Source organism: Pinus tabuliformis, chromosome 1_1, assembly GCF_031772625.1.
Source record: "Pinus tabuliformis cultivar Carrire ecotype Pingquan chromosome 1_1, CPIR1, whole genome shotgun sequence".
Taxonomy (NCBI): Eukaryota; Viridiplantae; Streptophyta; class Pinopsida; order Pinales; family Pinaceae; genus Pinus; species Pinus tabuliformis.
The window spans coordinates 834,541,073-834,562,161 of record NC_142297.1 but is presented as its reverse complement, the minus strand read 5'-3'; the positions used below and the strand labels follow the sequence as shown (position 1 = coordinate 834,562,161).

Genomic DNA, 21,089 nt, shown 5'->3' with positions numbered 1-21,089 from the left:
TTTCCTTGTTTGCACTGTAGAAGTAAATGATAATAAATTTAAAGTAATTTTTTGCCATTTTTCTCATATTTCAACATTTTTTAATGGCTATCATCTGCCCAATTATACTTTACGGAAGTAAAATATCATTCACTGTGGATTGACTCGTTTCTTGATTTTTTGTTTGTGTGGTATCTAGAAAATTCCAAGCTGCAATGCTCATGATGGTGGTTGCTGAAATCCTGGTATTATATTGTGGGATTGCAGTGCTCCATTTTCCATGTTTTTAATTCATCATCCAGAAAAACATGCTGAAATTTTTTATGGGATAATTGTTTTGATCATTTCAGATGCACACAAAAACAAGTGCACTGGCAAGTGAATATTGGGTTCAGTTGCTTGTACGAGAATGGACAGAAATTGGATTTTTGTTCTATATTGGGTATGTTTAATTTCCCACTCTGCTGATAGCTTTATAAAAAGAAATGTCTCAGAGCTCTGCTCCTTTTCAAAATAGGCAATCGAATTTTCCTTAAAATGTGCGAAATTAAATCATGAATGCACGAGTTTTGGTCCAAGTTCTCGAGCGAAATATCTACAGTGGTGCTTTACAAACAGTAAATATGACTGTGACGGAAGATTAAAGTGCAGGCCAAATCTTTTTTAATTCTAATAATATTAACCTATTAGCATGTCAGGCATCCATAGATTAACAAATAAGTAAACAACGAATAAGATCATTTTGATTTCTTTATTATCAATCTTATGTATAATATAAAGTTTGGCCAAACAGGGAGATACGTTCAATTAGTTTTCAAATAGCTTTTGATGCACCTATCATTAGAGCACCTCTAGATCTTTTCGATTTCCTTATTATCAATTTTATGTATAATATAAAGTTTGGCCAAACAGTGAGAAATGTTTAGTGAGTTTCCAAGCAGCTTTTGATGCACCTGTCATTAAAGCATCTTATGTGAAAATTAACAATTTCACTCATCATGGTTAGAGTAATATCCATATATTTTTATTATTGTGAGATTATTATCTTTCTTGTTGCATATGGTCATATCTCTGCAATCCTTCTTCTTCAGTTTCTTCCAAACACTCAAGCTCTTTGGCATGCCTACAATTTTTCCCTTTTTTTGCATATCATTAAAAAGAAAACATGGTATTAAACTGCTTGATTGAAATCGAAGTTTCTAGGGTTCATGGGTACTGGTTCAGGAGCGGGTATGGGGACCACATTGGCTAAATCCAGGTCCCTTGGGGTGTTAGTTTATGTTCTATTAGATAGATAGATAACCTGCTATGGAGAACAAAAACTTGGAACCTCTCTCTCTCTCTCTCTCTCTCTATATATATATATATATAACCTGCTATGGAGAATAAAACCCATAGCTGAAAAATAACCCAGTGTTGTAAAAAAAAACTTGGAACTCCTCTACAAACTCCTGAAATGCTTGCTGTAGATCATTTGCATTCTGCTCACTTTTGAATAAAATCTTTATATATGTATTATGTAACACGCTTAGGATAAAAAAATAAAACCTTGGAGCCCACAGCTGGAAAATAAACCACCGTTGCAAAAAAAATGGGAACTCATGTACAAACTCCTGAAATACTTGCTATAGATACCTTATATGCTGCTTACTTTTGAATAAAAGCTTTCTTTTGACAAAATTGCTACTTGTTAAAACCTGCCAATGGCTGAGATGTGAGTGCCCAAGAGAAGATAGTGATATCCGGAGAGGGCTGTCCTAGGTTTTTATTTAATGAGGATACAATATGGCTAGGATATGTCTCTCACACACATATGGAATGAGGAGACGTAAAATTTTCAGAATACCATTCATGGATTTCAAATTTGGGAGTAAACCCAAGAAAAGAGTTATTATTAAGAGAGACCAAGGCCCTCTATTTATAAATTGATGGGTGATAAGTTTTAACATTTTTTTTAAGTTTTTTTATATGTTCTATTTATTTATTTTTCTTTGTTTTAGCAATCAAAATACCCTCTGAAAAGGCCATTATTTCTACCAAAATGATTGAAATGCCAGATGAAACAACCAATGCAGTGTTTCCAAATTCTGAAACTTTTCAGCCCTATTTCAGAGGAGTTTCATACAAGGAAATGTTTCCAAAACATGGAAACACATTTTTAGCACATTGGGGTGGAATTTCTGGTAACATAGGGTTTTATTCCTTTTTCCTACTTGTTTGCCTTCCTTTTGAATCATTTTAAAGCATTTATTTTTATTTTATGTTTTATTTTTTAATGGTGGTTGTCACCAAATCCCCAATGGGTGAGGTGGGACTGTCCCTTGAATTAGCGTTTTGGGACACAGAGTGCATCCTTGGGATGCCCAAGGGAGGTTGTTCAGCACTCAAGTGTGGGACAAGCATCCCCAATTCAATACCGGGCACATCAAATGTGGCTCCATCCTGGGTTTGGATGCCCTGTAGCAAGGAATGCTGACCCCTACTACATAGATTGTAATACTAATATGAATTGTTATTCTATCATTGAGTCAAGAGGTATAGCTAGACACTAAGCAACTCCATTGAGATATATTGGATGCTTTTAGCATTAAAATGGTTAAATATACAATAATCATAAGTAAATATCCTCTTCTCACATATGCAAGGAGCATTGGCATGTATGCTTAGCTTCAATCTCACGAGAGTTTACATATTTTTTAAAGATTATCATCCTAGTTGAGAACTGAACTGTGAAGTCTGCCTAAAAGGCATTGATCTCTCCCATATGGAAAGGAGGTGATTTGTCAGCCGTCTGCATTGCAAGTGGGGATCTCTTTACCATCTTTGGGCTTGAATTAAAGATGAATGTACTATCCCTTGTTTATGCTTTGTCATGCATTAGTATGTAATGTTTCATTTATGAACTTCAGTCTTATCTTTTGCAAATAATGGACGGTTTCTTGCTATTAGATATAGTTTTGGATTTCTCTGTTTATCTAAATATGTTAAGAACTACCAGGTTCATAGCATAGATTAGCCAAAAGTTAGTAGAAACTAGAAAAGTGGTGAACCAGCTTCTCCAAGCTACACAAAATAAAGAAGGCCCTACAGCACATGTATTATATGAACTTTGAAGTCAAATGATTCTGTTATACTCTCTCTATGAAGTCAAATGATTCTGTTATACTATCTCTATGAACTCAAATGATTCTATTATACTACCTCTTAGTGAATTCTCTTACCAAACCCTAGAGTATTTGAATTCCAAGATTCTACTTGAAGTGGGCCTTCACTTGCTCTTGAATACAAATGTAGCAGCAATTTTACCACATTTGTTATTTGATATGTTACTCTTATCATTTTCTGATTTGTAGTAGCATCATGTATGGCATCTTTACAATGATATCACCTGAGGCATGCCTGCTAAAGTAGACTGGCCAAAGAGATCATAGTCTTTTTCTTTCTTAAGCTATTCTCACTGACTTTGGTTCTAGATTCTGGCATCTATGGAGCACGTTAACTTTATTGAGTTCCAATGTCTAGAACTTTAACTTTTAAGATATAATGATTGTTGGAATCGGTACAAAAATGGAGAAATATGTTCAAGTACTGTATGAGATCTCAAGTTATATTATTAAATAATTTGGATAAGTCATCCCCCTGTTTTTTATTTCGTACTTCTGGAGTTCCCTGAATATTCGACATTTACCCAAAATTGCATTTTCCATCAAAGGAAGAGTACTAGGTGCTTTTCTTTTTGTGGGATTATAATTTCACTCCAATGCAATAAAAATCTAAAATGATAAATAGATGAGTTGATCTTCTTTTGTGCCCCCACAGATATTTCATTATCTAATACTGGGGGCCCATTTCTAGGTTTGAGATGTAGTCCTCTGACCTGTCCTGCCTATGCCCAGTGTACGACATTCATGTGTTAGTAGTTACTGTTAGCAATGAGACTCCTTTCAAGGCTAAAGGATTGCTTGGGTGATAGACATTCCACCTGGATGGAAAAATTGTTTATTTGTGGAACATTTTCTTATTTCAGTGGCTGCTTCTGTGCTATCCTTCCACTATACATATAAAAACAAATTTTTGTCTCTGTTTGAAATGCACTTACAAACACTTGTTCTTTAGGCATCCTTTTTTAGTTAGAAGAAGCAATCTAGAGGCAGTGATGATAATTACTAATACTGTGTCTCTTTTCTTTTTAAATCAGATGGACTTTCAGATCTCGAGAGTTGTCCCCATTTTTCACAGTCATCCCAACTCATAATTCTACAGGACAAAGAACATTGCCACCTATTTTCAGTATTGTACGTTAACTCTCAACTGTTTCTTCCCGTTACTTTGAAATTGCTTACTTCTAAGTATTATTATTTACATCTTTTCTTTGTATTCATATTTGGAAGTTAACTCTTTTCCTGATATTAAAACACGTGAAAGTTTTAATCAGACAAAGATAAGAAAAAATATATGCTTCTGTAGAACCTCATATTGTATTGCCATGGGAACATCTAGCATTTAAAGTTTTGGGTGCTTTCTTTACAATCCTAGTTATATAGAAACTTGTCAGCGAGTACAAAATTGATAGTTAGATTGATATGAACTCTTATTCAGAGGTTAGAAGAGACCTTGCAATTATGTACTTGTAAAGTTCCTTTATTTTCTGAGAGTAGAAGTATGAGGCTTAACTTGCACGTCCTTGTTGTGTGCCATACATTATGATAATTTACCCTATGCCTCCTTGCATCCCTTGTCTTTTATCAATTTCATAATTCATAGATGTTACAAACATCAGAGACCTGAGTGTTTAGTCTCTTCTATTTGTTTTACTACTAATGCTCTTTAACACCTAATTTCATTTACATAGTTCTATCTTGGTGTGTTATTTGAAATTCCTAATATAGAAATTATGAATTCTCTTCTATGGAGGATAGTTCTCTTTTGTGATGCTTGACAACTCTGAATGCATTAAGCTTTTATGACTTTGTTTAGCATTCCTCCATTTACAGAGCCATATTTGAGGCATGCGAGCAGTGAGGAAGGCTTTATTTCATAGAGTACATTTGTTCCCATCAATTATTATTCTATTTTATTACTTCTACAAAATAACCATAGTTAATTTTGTTTTTTTACAAAAAAATCATAGCTAAGTATGCATTTTGTTTGACCATGTCCTCCTTTTGAGCTTCATAGGCTCTCTTGTGAATGGGAAGTGACTGGTTTAAATTTGACAATTTAAACTCCTTCATGCTGGCTGTTCATTCTTCTTCCTCTTGTTGATTGCTAACTTCCTACCCTGGTTGTCTTGTTGCCACTAGCTACTTATTTTTGGAACATTTGATCTTCATATGCCATTTTGAAAATCTGTTGTATGTCACTAGCCTTTGTTCCTTGGGAATTGCCTTTATCTTCTTATCATAATTATTATGAGATCTGATATAGCATATTATCTGTGATGGGAAGTGGCAAACGCATTTTGGGCTACACGAGCATAGAATGTTGTCACATGTGTACAAGGAGAGCTTTTGTTGTGGGTATCTTTTTGCTTCATTTCAGGAAAAGAACATATATTGAACTAAATGAGTAATCTTTTTCAAAACTGATCGTTCAAATGCACTTTGGGTTTTCATGCAGGAAATGAATGAGAATGATTTCAATAACTTGAATTTCAGAGAATGGCATATTGGAGTGGTAAGTGGAATGATTTGAGTTTTTCTATTGACCAAGTTATACTAATCTAGAATTTGCTTATTCAGCCTTGTCAATAGTTCGTTTGGTTGTCCTATGATCAATATTTGGTTTTGATAGCTCATTCAATTTATGGTACCTGTAATATTTACTTTACCCCATACACAGATGAAATGCAAAAACCTTTCAAGTTTATGCCATTTTGGCCACATTAGAGAACAGGGATATGAAAAAACATTAGGAAAAAAAGAAGCTAAAATGTTTTTTTTTTCTCCCATATATATATACATTTTTAACTCGGATGAATAAATCTGTAGTGTTTTTCATGGTGTTTACTTGAAGTCAACAATTTCCTAAAGTACTCACAACGAATAGAAAGGGAGATTCCATTATCAAGTACATCTATGGAATCTCCCCTTCTATTCAGCATGTATATCGGGAACAAAATCTTGAGGCGGATGCTATTGGGCAGATGTCCTATGAATTTTGTGTTGATGGTAAGATCTGTAGCCAGGGCCTTTTTGAGATCTGATTGTTGGACTCCCTAGTTACCTTTTGCCTCCTCCTGGAGGAATTTTGTTTTTGCCTCTCTCCTGTTTTTCCACATTGTGTGCTGATGATACTTGCCTTTTTTGTGGTTATATCCCTGTGATAGGCTCTTATTGCTGCATTGTTTCCATATCAGTGTGGTCATTGTTCGGATTCTGGTAATACACTTGTACTTCAGGCCCCTGGGTAAATGTAATCGATCTATGTAAATGTAAAGCAATCCTCATTTAATGAAGACATGTTCTAGTTTTTTTCTTCTGAAAAAAAGTACATCTAGAATCTATCCTTGGCCTGTTTTAGTCTGTTTTCCACTCAGCTTGATTTTCTCTGCATGTCTATTTCACTAGTTACGAGAAATGCACAAGAAAGTCGAGAAATGGAAAAGAAAACTATTGGATGTGCAAAATATGGCATGAGCATGCATATAATTTCTTTAAAAAGTCTATATGTCTTTTAAATCCTTAATACATCTGGTCCTTATATCTTTAGGTTTTCCTCCTTTCTCCAATATATCTCTTCTATTGTTAATGTTAATGATGGATCTATATACCCATTATAAACATTTGGTGATTAGTATTTTCTGTGATTGTTCCTGCCTTCTGTCTCACATGGTTGTGTGTGTGCATGTGCTGTGATTTTTATGGCCAAGGCTTCAAATTTATATAACTTGTTTGGTAGCATTCATACCAAGTGGAATTCTCTCATGCAAAACCTTCACTTGGCATTTATATGTGTAGGTTGTTATCTTTATTCCTCTATCTTATATCCAATCCTCGGTCTTTGAGTCGACTTGCTACATTTGGTAAACACCAGATTACAATTTCTAATCGACTAAGGAATGTCCAGTCTCAATTTATTTGTGTTTTAATCCTGTCCTTATGTAAACAGTGGTTTACATTTTTAGGATTAGTTTTGTCTTTTCATCAACAATCGTGTTGTTGGTTAACTTTTTCAATTGAAATGGCTAAGATAAAGCTACCTGCATTTACACAATATCTTATTGCTAACAAATTTTGTTTTACTTCTTAGATCGGTTGAAATAGTATAGTACCATGAAGTATTGCTTTTAGTCTGCTGTTGATGGTTTCACATGATTTGCTGTTCTCATTCAGTTTTTTTCTGCAATGGCGTGGCAAGTGCCCCTTCTTGAGACTAAACACAGTCTAAAAAGTTCCATTCTTGTATAGAGTGATGAACTATATTTGGCATATCTTGGGCCTGAGTAAACACCCAGTCCTGCACATAGTTTCCCATGTTTGCTTTTAGACTGTGAAGGGTTTTGTGTACCAACTGATCTATTTTTTTCTTTATTGAATTACCTAATGAAATGTTTTGCTTGCTTTTTCTGAGAATGATACTTTCCCATCTCCCATGCTGCCAACCAAACTTGCATTCTTAAGTTGCCTCTGTCGATTGCATGCACATTGAAAATTGGGTTCTATTTTATTGCTTGGCTAATACAGCTAATTTGCTTTTTGCAGCGTACTTCACAGTCTGGATGTGAGGATGTTAACAGGCCAATGGTGGTGGTAGTTCAGCATCCTGGTGCATCAAGGGAAGAATTTAATAAAGGTTCAAATTGTTCTAAGGCAGCATCTGAATATGCCTTAAAGTCTTCCCTGTCCAGTTTCAACATGTCAAGTGGCAAAAGCTCTGCTTTACCCAGAAGTCGTTCATTGTCTTTGGTGCCTGATTCTGGTTTATTTGAAAACTCACAGATCCCTTGAAAGTAAGTTCTTGATCATGTTCCAAGAAGCTGCAAGAGGAATTAGATACTACAAGAATGAAGAAGGTAGTTTTTTCCCTGAGGCAATGAATGTGAGAAGGGTAGTCGGCTAGTACATCGGAAGTATTTGTAGATATGAAGGGTTTCATGAAACTTTTCATTATTTCACTCTGGCAAAAGGAATATGAAAGAATGTGCAAGTAACCCGATGAGGGAAATTTGGAGCACTAAGCATTTATGTCCAGCCAAGCAGTTGATAGTTTTAACCAAACCTTACAAAGTTATTCTTCTCAGTAAATGGGAAAGATAAAGTAGCATCAGATGTAGGTGCCTCACTGCCTTGATCAGTTTCCTTTTCAGTTTAAACATAGATGAAATGAGAGAGTTCTATGTAACGAGGTTGTATATTGTACACAGGGCAAAGCAAACTTGCCTCCTTAAATGTACAGAAATCAGGTGGAAGAAAAATAAATGACATGGGCAAAAAAAATTGTCTTCAATTTATGGACTAAGCTGGTTTTTCTTGTACCCTCTTTATTTCATTCAACTTTCATAGATTTCATGTCGAAGCTAAATACAAATATACATAATTTGTGATTTTTTGTTTTGAGCAAGCGAAGCTCAGTGTTAAAGCATAATTCCATGCTTATTCAGTATCTACATTCTCACTGTGGCTTGGATGGTCTGTTACGGCTCCTTCCGACCATGGTTTGGGAGGTCTGTTATAAAAAAATGTTTTCCTAAATAAGTCAAAGAGATGATTTTCAGAAGATAATCTCCTATGGGAACGTATCAATCAGCACTATTTAAATAGTGATCAGCAAGTCAGCAGAGAGATCTTACATTGACATCCAAATTGATTGCAGTATATTAATTTATTCTTTCCTGTATGGTGATCAGATCACATTAGAGCTCAGTGATCATTTTAGCATTTTACAATTTTTTTTAATGCCTAGGTGGAGCCTAGGCTGGGGTCAGCACCAATGTTGAATGGAAGAAGGATATGCTCACCTAGCACCAATGTTGAATGGAAGAAGGATACGCTCACCTGTGAGATGCTGTCACATGATTGTATGAGTTTTAGTCGAGCCTAGATGCCCGTGGACAGTTTTTATTCCTTAGAAAGGCTTCCCATCCTCAATCCCTCTCCATGAGGTTTGAACAAATGACCGGATGAAGGCTAAACCCCACACAAATCAACTGATCTACACTCATAGGTTTTATCATTTTAGAATTTGTTTGTTTGTACACTTGTTGATGTCTAACTATTGTTGTTCTGCACTCGTGGAATGGAAATCTTAGTGGTGCAAGCTAAAAGGTGGCTTGTTCTGCACTTGTGGAATGGAAATCTTTAGTGGTGCAAGCTAAAAGGTGGCTTCCCGAAATAAGCCAAAAGAAGAACAGTTTTGGCAGGGCTAATAAAGGGGTTTAAACAACTTGTGTGCATCCTCCAGGTCTGAAGCCGATAGAAGGTTACAAATTTCCGTTGTACCTCCTATTTCAAGAAAAACGCATGTGAGGTTCGGAAAATAGCAGTACCCTTTTTGACTAATGCCCACCATTATAAAAGCAATTTCGAAAAAACAAACTTAATGAAGGCATTCAAACCATTATAAAATTAAGTGTGATCGCACCCAATCAAAATCAAATAGAACAAACCACTTAATATAATTTCTAATCATCATATATGTTTTTTTTTTGGGGAAAGACAATGTCTTCAACTGTCCCGTTTAGGAAATAAAGTGCAGTTTAAAAGTTATATATTTTGGTTTCTTTTCAAATAAAAGTCTAGTCTAACTGTTTTTTGTTTTTGGTTTTTTTGTTTTTCTGGGCATATTTTCTGATCAATTTTGTCTGAAATTTGTTTAAAATTGTTGAAATTATAAATTTAAGTTATTAAGTTACTATAATTTAAATGTCTCTGGGGATTTTCAAGGCATTAAATATATTTATGTATTCAAAAATTCATTTTAAGTAATAGAGAATTGCTATGTCAATAAGAATTGTGCCACCGGATTTTAGTGAAAAAATCAAAATGTAAAGCATTTAAACTCAACCAAAATAAATGTTGAAGATCATTTCATCTTTACGCAGATTAGATTTCACCATTTATATTGGAGATCCCTATGTCCCCAGTCATAATTCCTTCAAAGTCCTCCGAGGTTTTCATTGCTCAGGGGAATAAAACTATCTTATTGAACCTATAAATTTTGGAAGTAAACAACTAGCTATAAAACTATAGAAATGACGAAGGTAGTGGACAAGTTAGATTTGATTGGTCACAAGTACAATGGATGAGACTAATGTCATTAATGAAGGTAAAGAACAAGTTGGATTTGATTTGAGTTATCACATTTCCTCTTTTTTTCTTGGAGATTCAACTTTTTCATAGATTCAACCTTCACAATTGCTTTGATATATTCTCTAGGTAGTGGAAAAGTGGATTTGATTGCACACGTACAATGGATAAGACTAGTATCGTTAATGAAAAAAATGGACAAATTGGATTGGATTTGATTGGGCACATGTTTTTTTCTCTTTCCTAGAGATTCAACTTTTTTTTTAGAGAGTCCTACTTGGGGTCTATTACCTTTGTATCTATTACAGATTCAACCTTCACAATTGCTTTGATATATTCTCTAAGTAGTTGAAAGGGACAAGTTAGATTTGATTGGATTAGTCACATGTTTTTCATTTTTCTTGGAAATTCAATCTTTTTAGATATTCCTACTTAGGCTCTATTGCCTTTGTACTTGCCAAAAATTCAACCTTCACAACAATTGCTTTGATATATTCCCCACGTAGTTGACAAGTCAGATTTGATAGTACATGTACAATGGATGAGACGAACATCATTAATGAAGCTAATGGACAAGTTAGATTTGATTTAATTGATTATATATGTGTTTTTTCCCTAAAATTTAAGGAAAAAGAGATTCCTACTTGGAATTGAATTCATTACCTTTGTACCTACCACCCAATTATCACTGGTTTGAAGCAAACCACATCCTAAATGGTATTCAATATAAAAATTCCTGCTTAGAATCTATTACCTTTTACCTACCACCCAATTACCATTGCTCTGATGCACATCACACACCTTTAGTGGTATCCAAGTAACCGCAGATAGTTGGATTTCGTTATTTTAATTCACAAAACCATAAGCCCACTGCAATTTAAATATGAATAATTTGCATAAAAATGTCACCAAGTTGGCCAACGAGGTATATAAGTTATTAGAACCATAATAGATCTAACTTTTAAATATAAAAGTAACTAAAAGTAACTAAAACAAGTGGTCACGTGCACTAAGAATTTATTTTGCTGAAAAGTCAAGAATTGCGGCTACACCAGTCAACACTAATTGATAATAGAGAAAATGCTTTTGGATAATTGTGGAAGTCAAAGTGTGGATCCCAAAATGTCTAAAAATGCTTATCTAAAATAATTGAATGATGATTGAAATAAAAGCTTTGTACATGATTTTTATATCGATGATGTAAACAAATATATATGGTTGTTTAAGGTTCTTAACAACACGCATATATAGTGGTCTAAGAGGGTGTGTTAATATATAATGGTTATTTTTTCCCTCATTTAGTAATGAATTGAAGGTATAATTTATAAGGAATTTTAACTTTAGACTCTAATATAGTTATTAATTTAATTATTAAATTTAAATTAATTTTATATTATAATATTAATATTTATTAATTTAATTATTTAAATCAAATTTGTGTAGTTTAATTAATAGAGAAAATGATTTAGTTTCGAATATTTTTTTTAGTTAATTTTGTTTCAAATAAGGTAGGATATTTTTAAAAATAATAAGTTTAAGATGTTTAATATGCGTATCATACACTATATGCGTATATGCGTATCATACATTCCATGTAACTCTCCGTGTATATCTGAGATTAATTCTTTTGAATGTGATTTAGATATGTTGCTTCAAAGGACTTCACTAAACCTGGAACCCCTCACTATTCACAAACCGGATCAATCCCCATCTCCTGTTATTAGCCCTAGATCGGCAGGAAATATAACGGTTAGACGAAAGGATAAACGGGGTAGCAGGCATTTTCGGGGCAGAAAAGGTAGAAAGACAATGTCTCCCAAAGAACTTAATCTGATTGACATTCCTATAGCAGAAATTGCCGTGGAAGATTTCTCCACAAGAGGGCCTCTTAGAGCACGCCAACCCACTGAAGGCAGTGATGTATAATATCATATCCATGAATATTCAGGGCCTAGGGGCCGGCCCTAAATATTTGGCCCTGAAGGACCTTTTTAGCTCTTCTAAATCCCAGATGCTTCTTATCCAGGAAACAATGCATGACCGTGCGCAATCCATCTCTTATTTTAGAAGGATGTTTCCTTCTTGGCACATGGTGGCAACCGACGCTGTTGGTTTGTCTGGAGGCTTGGCCGTCATCTGGGACCCAAAATGGATCAAAGCTGTTGCTTTTAAATGTTTTGCTGGCATTCTAATTCTAGCACATTTTCGAAATTGTCATGATTCGGTGCATATTTTAAATTTATATGCTCCATATAGACATCGGTTGCCCTTTTGGGAAAAGTTTCTATCCTCTGAATTCATGGATATTGATTCCTTATTGATTGGAGGTGATTTTAATTGCACGTTGTGTTCTGATGAAACCTGGGGCAATGGCAGGAACATAGATCCGATCGGCCGCATGATTCGAAATGCGATTATACAAAACAATTTCATAGACATCCAGCCTGTATGCCAGGGACCTACATGGGATAATGGGCGGAATGGCGACTCTTTCTTGGCTAAAAGACTGGATCGATATATTATCCACGAGAAGCTGATAGAAAGATTTGGCCCGCCAATGATGAAAATCCTTCCTGAGTACATATCTGATCACTGGCCAATAATTATTCAGTTGAAGGGGACTGGTTGCAAATTTGGCTATCCATTTAAATTCAACTGATCATGGCTCTCGGATGAACATTTCAACCTGTTTATAAAGGAGTCGTGGATGAAGCTCTCAATTTCGACTCAGCAACAGTCTCTGGACTTTATTAGACGTATGGCACTGCTTCGCAACATAGTAAAAAAATGGCAGTGGGACAAAGCAGAATCAAACAGGAAGGAACTGAAAGATATTGATAAAGAAATGCAAACTTTATCCTCTCGGTATAAAAATAATTCTATATCCTCAATGATTCGGAAACGAATATGGGAACTTGGGAAAAAGAAGCAAAAGATTCTAGCTGAAGAGGAATCCTCCTGGCGCCTCAAGAGCCGTGCTATATGGCTTAAAGAAGGTGACAAGAATACAAAGTATTTCCATAGATTTGCGAATAGAAGGAGGCAGGTAAATATGATTTGGGAAATTAAGAATGTTGCTGGCGATTTGGTCTACTCACAAGAAGATATAACACGGGAAGCAGTTAATCACTTCAAAAAGGCATACAACAGAGAGATCAGAAGTAGTATTGAAGATATCCTTTGGGGCATTGATCTATTCCCCTCTATGTTAGATGAAAATCAAAATGCTGCCCTTTTCTCGGAGGTCTCTGAAGAAGAAATTCTGGCCACGATGAAATCTTTCCAAAAGGATAAATGTCTGGGCCCAGACGGTTGGACCATTGAATTCTTCATCCACTTTTTTGAACTGTTCAAGGATGACATTGGGCACTTGGTTGAGGAATCAAGAGTAAAGGGCTTCACAAATCCCCGTATTATCTCCAAATACATAGCTTTGATCCCAAAAAAGCCTCTATCATCATCATTCTCAGACTTTCAACCAATTTCTTTATGCAATGTCTTATATAAGACAATTTCCAAGATCATTGCTGTGCGCATGAGAAGTGTGCTATCACTGCATTTAACTCCAGAGCAGCATGGATTCCTCAAGAATAGAAATATTATGGACGCGGTGGCCATAACACAGGAATCACTTCATTCCATTCACACAAGAAAGTTGGCGGCTGCTGTGCTGAAGATAGATTTAAGGAAGGCATATGACAACGTGGATTGGGGATTCTTGCGATGTTTTCTTGCCAAGATTGGTCTAAATCTTAGATGCTCAAGATGGATAATGGCATGTGTAGAGGAGGTTAATTATGTTGTACTTATCAATGGCTTGCCTTCCCCTTTTTTTAACGCTGCCAGGGGGCTCAGGCAAGGATGTTCCTTGTCCCCGCTTTTATTCATATTAGTGATGGATTCTCCCAGCCTCCGCATCAAGAAGGTGACCCAACTAAATTCATGTCATCCACTTCCCATTTGCAGAGGTATATATTCATCTCATAGTTTTTTTGTAGATGACATTCTCTTAACCGCGATGTTATGCAGGTCGACCTGGATTTGTCTCCATGGCATATTGCGAAGATTTCAAAGTGCTACTGGCATGAATGTGAATGAAGGGAAGTCTTCCTTATATGTCGAAGACACAAGTGGGGAACTGATATGTTATCTTTCTCAGCTTTTTAACATTCAGGCCAATCCACTAAGGAATGGGCTCAAGTACTTGGGATTTAAATTGAAAACATCGGGTTATAGGGTGACAGATCGGTATTGGATTATTGATAGATTTTACAAGAAGATTGCAGCTTGGGAAAATATATGCTTGTCAAAAGGCGGAAGGATGACCTTGACACAGGCTGTCCTTGCTCAAACAATAGTTTATTGGGCTCACTTGTTTTTCATTCCTGCTGCTATTATCAAAGCCCTGAACAGGTTGATTGCCAATTTCATCTGGGGATGCGGAAAAAATCATAACAAATTTCATTTAACCAAACTATCGGCAATATCGCAGCCTAAAAATCTAGGTGGATGGGGCATATTAGACTTGGCTCAATTCATGAATGCTCTTTTATGCAAATCAATGTGGAACGCTGTCATGGGGGATTCATTATGGAGTTTAGCTATGCGTGTAAAATATATGTATAACAGGGACATGTCATTCTGGATAAGGAAGAATCATATTGGATCCCCAACTGGATCAACTATCTGGAGAGGTTTCAAGAAGCTGGAACCATATTTTAAGAAGAACATCATCTGGAAATTTCAAACAGGTTCTCAGATCTTGATTGGTAGAGACGCATTTGCGGGTGGAGCGGGGAAAATTCAAGTTTCCCCTCGGTTATTGAGAGCGCTCCATAACAGAGGCATCTTCTATTGGGCCAACGTCATCCGACAATGGGAAGGGGCCATTCCCATTTGGAAATCCGCGGAAGAAATGCAGCTAAGTGGAGACATGAAGGAGCAGTGGGATGGGGTTTTATCTGCACTGCATGGCCACGGGATTTTCAGATCAGCGGACAAAGACCTGCTTATTTGGGGCGGTATGGATGGTTCCACGCGGGTGAGGGTAAAACATATTTATTTGCAGCTCTTATGTAATGGGACAGAGAATCCTGGCGAAATTTTCCCTCCCACACTGTGGAAATTGGGATGCCCAATCAAGATTATCATTTTTGCCTGGCTGGTCTTTTACAATAGGAATCCTACATGGGAGAACCTGCAAAAGCGCAATTGGCACGAGCCAGCCATCTGCCCGTTGTGCAGAGAGGATTCTGAAAATAATTTTCATTTATTCATCAACTGTAATCTGGTGCGGTCAATCTAACCGTGTCTTGTGGATCTATTTGGTTTCCCATTCGGCACTTTTCCATCCATCTCTGAAGCAATTAAAAATTGGGGAACTATGAAGACAGAATGGAGAGCCATTCCCTTATTAGCTATTTGGGGCATTTGGAAATGGAGGAATGGCAAAATATTCAGATCCAAGGTGGATACAAGCTCTTCTGTAACTGATTAGATAATAGCTCTGTACTATGCCCTCGATATACATGGGAAGAACAACAACAGGGTTCAGGGAGAATGCAGATAAAGGTGGACATCAATATCTACCAGATCCAGGATTTCCATCTTCTAGGCATATAGTGATAACTGGGGGAAATTTTGGTTAACTTTAATACGTCTTATGCATATATGTTAGTTTTCAAACAGTATAGGTATTTTCTTCCTTTATATACATTCTCTGCAGTTTTTTTTGAATCATTTTGAGCTCAATCAATCTAAGTTCCGTAGCTTTCTCTCAGCTCCCGAGTATGTATCCTGGAACTTCCAGTGTTGGGATACGTCATCTATCCAATGTAATCTACAGGCTGTTTCGTTATTATAGAATGTTGGCACTGTATGTATCATCATGGCTTATAAAAATAATATTAAGTTTTTTTGTGCTGAAAAGATTAAGTGTCTTTGGAGTTCTTTTAAGGTGTTGAATCCATTTATGTATTTAAAAGTACATTTTAAAATAAAAAATCACAATCTTATTAAAAATTGTATTGCCAGATTCTAGCGAAATATGTCAATTAAAATTAATAATATAATTGTTTTAATATTATAATGTTTATATATATATATATTTTAATTTCTAATTTTTTATTTTATTTTATTTTATTTTATTTATTTATTTATTATTATTTTTTTTTCCGAGGAAAATAGAGTTCGTAATTTCTATTAAAGAGAAATAATAGAGATTACATGCTGTTGATGCCAAGGCATATGCAGTAGTGTGGTTTTACCACTGTTCAAAAAATTATACAAATAAACATCCTGTGAGTCCTACTGAGGATACGGTGGATTTGTATCCGTCAAAACTATAAAGCAGTATCGCACAAAAACCATAAATAGACAGAGTTTTGAGGTATATGAGCCCTCATGCAGTGAAATAAAGTATAGAGCCGATCAGTACTGTGCTGTTATATACAAAAATAAAAACTTGTAGATCAGAGTTTAGATGGGGAGGATGTCCCCCTGTTGCAGGCCGTCAATATATGGACGATGATAGAAACTGTGCATCCCCTCTGGATTGTATTCTTCAATCAGCCAGTCTCCTAGAGGGCGATCCGCCGCTTCTTTCGAGAGCCGGTCAGCAGTTGCATTTCTTTCCCTGTAGATGTGAGAAACAGTGATCTGGTCAAAATGTGTTTTTAAAAAAACAATTTCTTCCAAGATGTGTTTCAAAGAATATGCATGACAGATAGATTTATTATTTGCCCAATCAATCACAATCTTTGAGTCCCCAAAGATTTGTATTTGTCGACAGTTTTTGGATAGAGCAAAGTATAGAAGATGTCTCAGTGTAATAAGCTCAGCATGGTTATTGGTACCCGGGCCGAGTCCCAATCTCAGGTGAAAATAATGTGTTTCTGTTAGATGAAGTAATATACCCCCCCCACAACCTTGCAATGGAGCTGCCCCGTCGAAATACGCCCAAGGCATATCCCTGTTGATGATTTCAGGCAAGATGTTCCTGGGTGTGTTAATTTTATTTTCAAATGAGATTTCCGTGTATGCCGCGCAGATGGATGGCGGAAGTATTTGCCAGTTGACCCTGTAATCCTCAAAAATTATGGCATTGCGCTTGTTCCATATGAACCAGGACACCACAAGCGGTAAGTTCCTGGCCTTTTCAGAAGCCACCGCAGTCCACCACTGATCCCAGGCTGTGGGTATATCTGCAGCGTGCCAGACTGTGGTTATGTTGAGGGCCCGTGTGACCTGCTGCCATATATCCTTTGTAACCTCGCAGTTAAGGAATAGGTGGGGCGTGGATTCCTCCTCTTTTCTGCAGAGTACGCACCAAGTAGGTCCAGCGAAAGCCCGTTTTTTGAGAATGGCGCCTGTAGGTAGCTTGTCTGCTATAATGTTCCACATTAGAAGTCTGGCCCGTGGCTGTGCTTGTAGTTGCCAGATATCTTTCCACCAGTTTTTTTGTATGTCAGGTTTCTTGTCTTCGATAAGCTTTAAGTAGCCAAGCTTTGGTGCATAAATACCAGATTTAGCAGGCGCCCATATTAGTTCATCTTCCTCCTCATGAAGCTTGATGTGTGATTCGGTAAGAGCCTGAATGTATCCTTGCCAAAATTCAGACCATTCATCTGACAGGTGCCACTGACGATCCGTGATCCATGCCTGTGTGAAGATAGTTGATCGTTGAGGATCACCAATCTGTGCCAGATATTTTATGCCCCCGTTGTTGAGATGTCGGATCAAACCTTCCGGCAGAAGGTGTGCGTTCCCTGAACCAGGCCAAGGGTCTAAGCCTATACGGACCTGTGCTCCATTTCCAATTTTCCATAGAAGGTTATCTCGGATGAGTGGCATAGCTTTTAGTGTGGCTCTCCAGATCGCGGATATGCCCTGGTGGTTCCAAGTGGGCCTGCGCAGCCATTCAATGATGTTAGAGGGCCAAATATATTTTTGGTGAATTACTTCCACCCATAAACTGTCCATCTTGAGGAGTGACCAACCCTGTTTCGTTGTTAACGCTTGTGCGAAATCTGAGAGAGATTTTAGACCCCACCCTCCCCATCTCTTTGGCATGGAAATGAGGGACCATCTTGTCCAAGCAAAAATCTTTCCCTTTTTATTGCCATTCCACACGAACCTGTTGCAGATTTGTTGAATTTTTTGAAGGATGCCTTTTGGGATCCAAGTGAGGGACATCCAGTAGACTGGGGTAGCCTCGAGTACAAATTTGATCAACAGAAGTCTACCAGCTTTTGACAGTAGTCGATGTTGCCAGCAGATGATCCTTTTTTCAATTTTATTTATAAGCCATGACCAGTGTTCAGATTTATATCCATCCGGCCTTAATCTGAAACCAAGGTATTTGATGCCTTCCAGCAAGTTACTTTCCAAAAAGGGGAAGTACTGGATCGCCAGCTGAGTTTCCTGTTGTGTGCATCTCATCATGGATCTGGTGGATTTGTCCCTGTTGATTTCCATGCCCGTGGCTTTACAGAAGAGTAGTAGAATATCATTTAATGCGATGATGTCACAGACACTTCCATTGAGAAAGATTAAAATGTCGTCAACAAACAGTAGATGGGTAAGAGAGTACTGTTCAGTGATTTTGAGACCGCTGAAGTCACCGTTCCTTTTTGCAGCCGCAATGAGCCTACTCAGTCCCTCCATAACAATAAGAAAGAGTAGTGGGGAAAGAGGGCAGCCTTGCCTGATACCCCTGTTGATATTAAAGCGGGCAGAGGCTGCACCATTTATAAGGATGGCAAAGGAGACAGAAGATACACATCCCATAATCCAGTTTATGAGCGTATGGGGAAAGCCCAAATGGGTAAGAATCATCTTAAGGTAGAGCCAATTTACCTTGTCAAAAGCCTTTGCAAGATCGATCTTAAGTGAAATACCTTTGAGGTTCTTCAGCTTTATGGAGTGTAAAGCTTCCTGGGCAGTGCCTATGGCCTCTTGGATGTGGCGGTTTTGGAGAAAGGCAAATTGTTCTGCAGATATATGTGTGGACAGAATAGGTTTAATGCGGTTGGCAATGATTTTGGCAATGATTTTATAGAGGCAGTTACAGAGGGAGATAGGGCGAAAATCATTGAAGGATGTGGGGTCATCAGATTTGGGAATCAAGGCAATGAAGGTCTGGTTCATAGGCGGATGTATGTGCCCAGTGATCCTGCTCTCCTCAACGACTTCCAATAAGTCCTCGCCCAGCAGATCATAAAAAGCCAGGTAGAACTCCACTGGCCAGCCATCTGGCCCCGGACTCTTATCTTTCTTAAACCATTTGAGGGTACTTTCCAGCTCTTGTATAGTGACCGGTTGACTGAGGTCTTCAATGTCTTCCTGTCCAACAAACCGAGGAAACTTTCCTGCAAGACTGATGATGTCTGGAAGATTGACAACATTCGGCGCCGTGAATAGTCGCTTGAAGTGTGTTACCCCCAAACTGGCAAGTTGTTGGTGTGTGGTAGCCCATCCATCTGGATCCCTTGGTAGCTTCCAAATGGTATTTGATGCCTTTCTGCCATTGGCTAGGTTGTGAAAGTATTTTGTATTACTGTCCCCAGCTTTGAGCCAAATGGCTCTGCTTTTAAGTCTCCATAGCTCCTCCTTTTCTTGTAATATCTTCGATTTTTGCCCAAGCAACTGGCTTAGTAGTGTTTTGGAATCGTCGGATTGATAGCCAGCCCCTCTCTCATCAGTCAATAGAGCTATCTGTTCTTCAGTATCCTTTAGAATCTGTTCATCTCTGTTCCACTTTGATCTCGCCCAGGTCTCGGTCATTACTTTGAGCATCTTTAGTCTATCACAGAAATCCATCGCTTTCCTCTGATCCCTCAGCAGGGGTTGTGATGCCCAGAAATCCGTGACCAGCTTGATGTAATCCGGCTCTTGGAGAAATCCAGCGAAGAATTTAAAGGGGGAGCACGGCTTTAATTTTTTGTCACTGATCTGAGGTAGAATCGGGTGGTGATCGGATAGTCCCCCAGTGCTGACCCATTGTCTGTATAAGGGGAACAACTGTATCAATTCCTCATGCATCATATATCTGTCTAGTCGCCGCCCCAAAGCAGCCTCTCCTGTACGCTGATTGTGCGAAGTAGGAAGCTTGTTGTTCATGGGGATATCCACCAGATGATGTGCATCTAATAGCATGTTCATTTGATCCGCAATAGGATCGCACTGTGCATGATGACCCCAGGATTCTCCAACCCCCAATGAGAAGTTGAAGTCGCCCCCTATCACTGTATTCTGAGTGATATGGTTGCCATTTAGGAAATTTTGCCAAAATGGTAATCTATTCTGATTAGGCCCATAAATATTAATAATTCTGATTGGGATGCCCAGTTCACCCATGATTATATCCATACCGAGGAAGCCACTACCCCCACATACAGAGAGTGGCCTACCTTTTCTGGGGTTTATTCCAATGAGCAGTCCGCCAGATCGACCACACGCATCCAATCCATGTAAAACCCAACCAGGGAGCATAGCTTGTATATTTCGCACCGCCACCTCTGATGTGCAGAGTGTTTCCTGAAGGAAAATGATATCACATCTAGATTCATGCAAGAGTCTTTTCAGAGCCAGTCGTTTTTTGGGGTTGGCTAGTCCCCTGCAGTTGAAGGAGAGCCAGATCATGGGGAACCGCAGGTCAGGGGCTCAATAGCTCTAAGTGCCCGTTCAATAGTAAACTGTCGCCCCATGGCAACATCCGCAACAAAATTTAGCTTAGCTGAGGAGATATTAGAAGGTCTGCCTCGCTTTTGCTTGCGAAGACGACCAGGGGATGATCCCAGACCCAGAATTCTAGACCGTGCTCGGGGCCTCAGATGATAGTGATGAGAACCGGATCCGACCGGA

General features: G+C 37.7%; 2 protein-coding genes across 2 annotated transcripts; both read left to right on the top strand.

The window, feature by feature from the left end:
• The first annotated feature begins 169 nt into the window (after positions 1 to 169).
• On the top strand, positions 170 to 8,439 carry LOC149216728 (uncharacterized). Its single transcript, XM_089392829.1, has 5 exons — positions 170 to 224; positions 330 to 421; positions 4,178 to 4,274; positions 5,599 to 5,655; positions 7,683 to 8,439. Exons 1-5 carry the CDS (start codon positions 195 to 197, stop codon positions 7,926 to 7,928), a joined length of 522 nt encoding a protein of 173 aa, XP_089248955.1. The 5' UTR covers positions 170 to 194; the 3' UTR covers positions 7,929 to 8,439.
• A 3,876-nt stretch (positions 8,440 to 12,315) lies between these two features.
• Positions 12,316 to 12,885, top strand: LOC149216727 (uncharacterized). The gene has a single exon (XM_089390052.1). It carries the CDS (start codon positions 12,316 to 12,318, stop codon positions 12,883 to 12,885), a length of 570 nt encoding a protein of 189 aa, XP_089246178.1.
• The last annotated feature ends 8,204 nt before the right edge of the window (positions 12,886 to 21,089 follow it).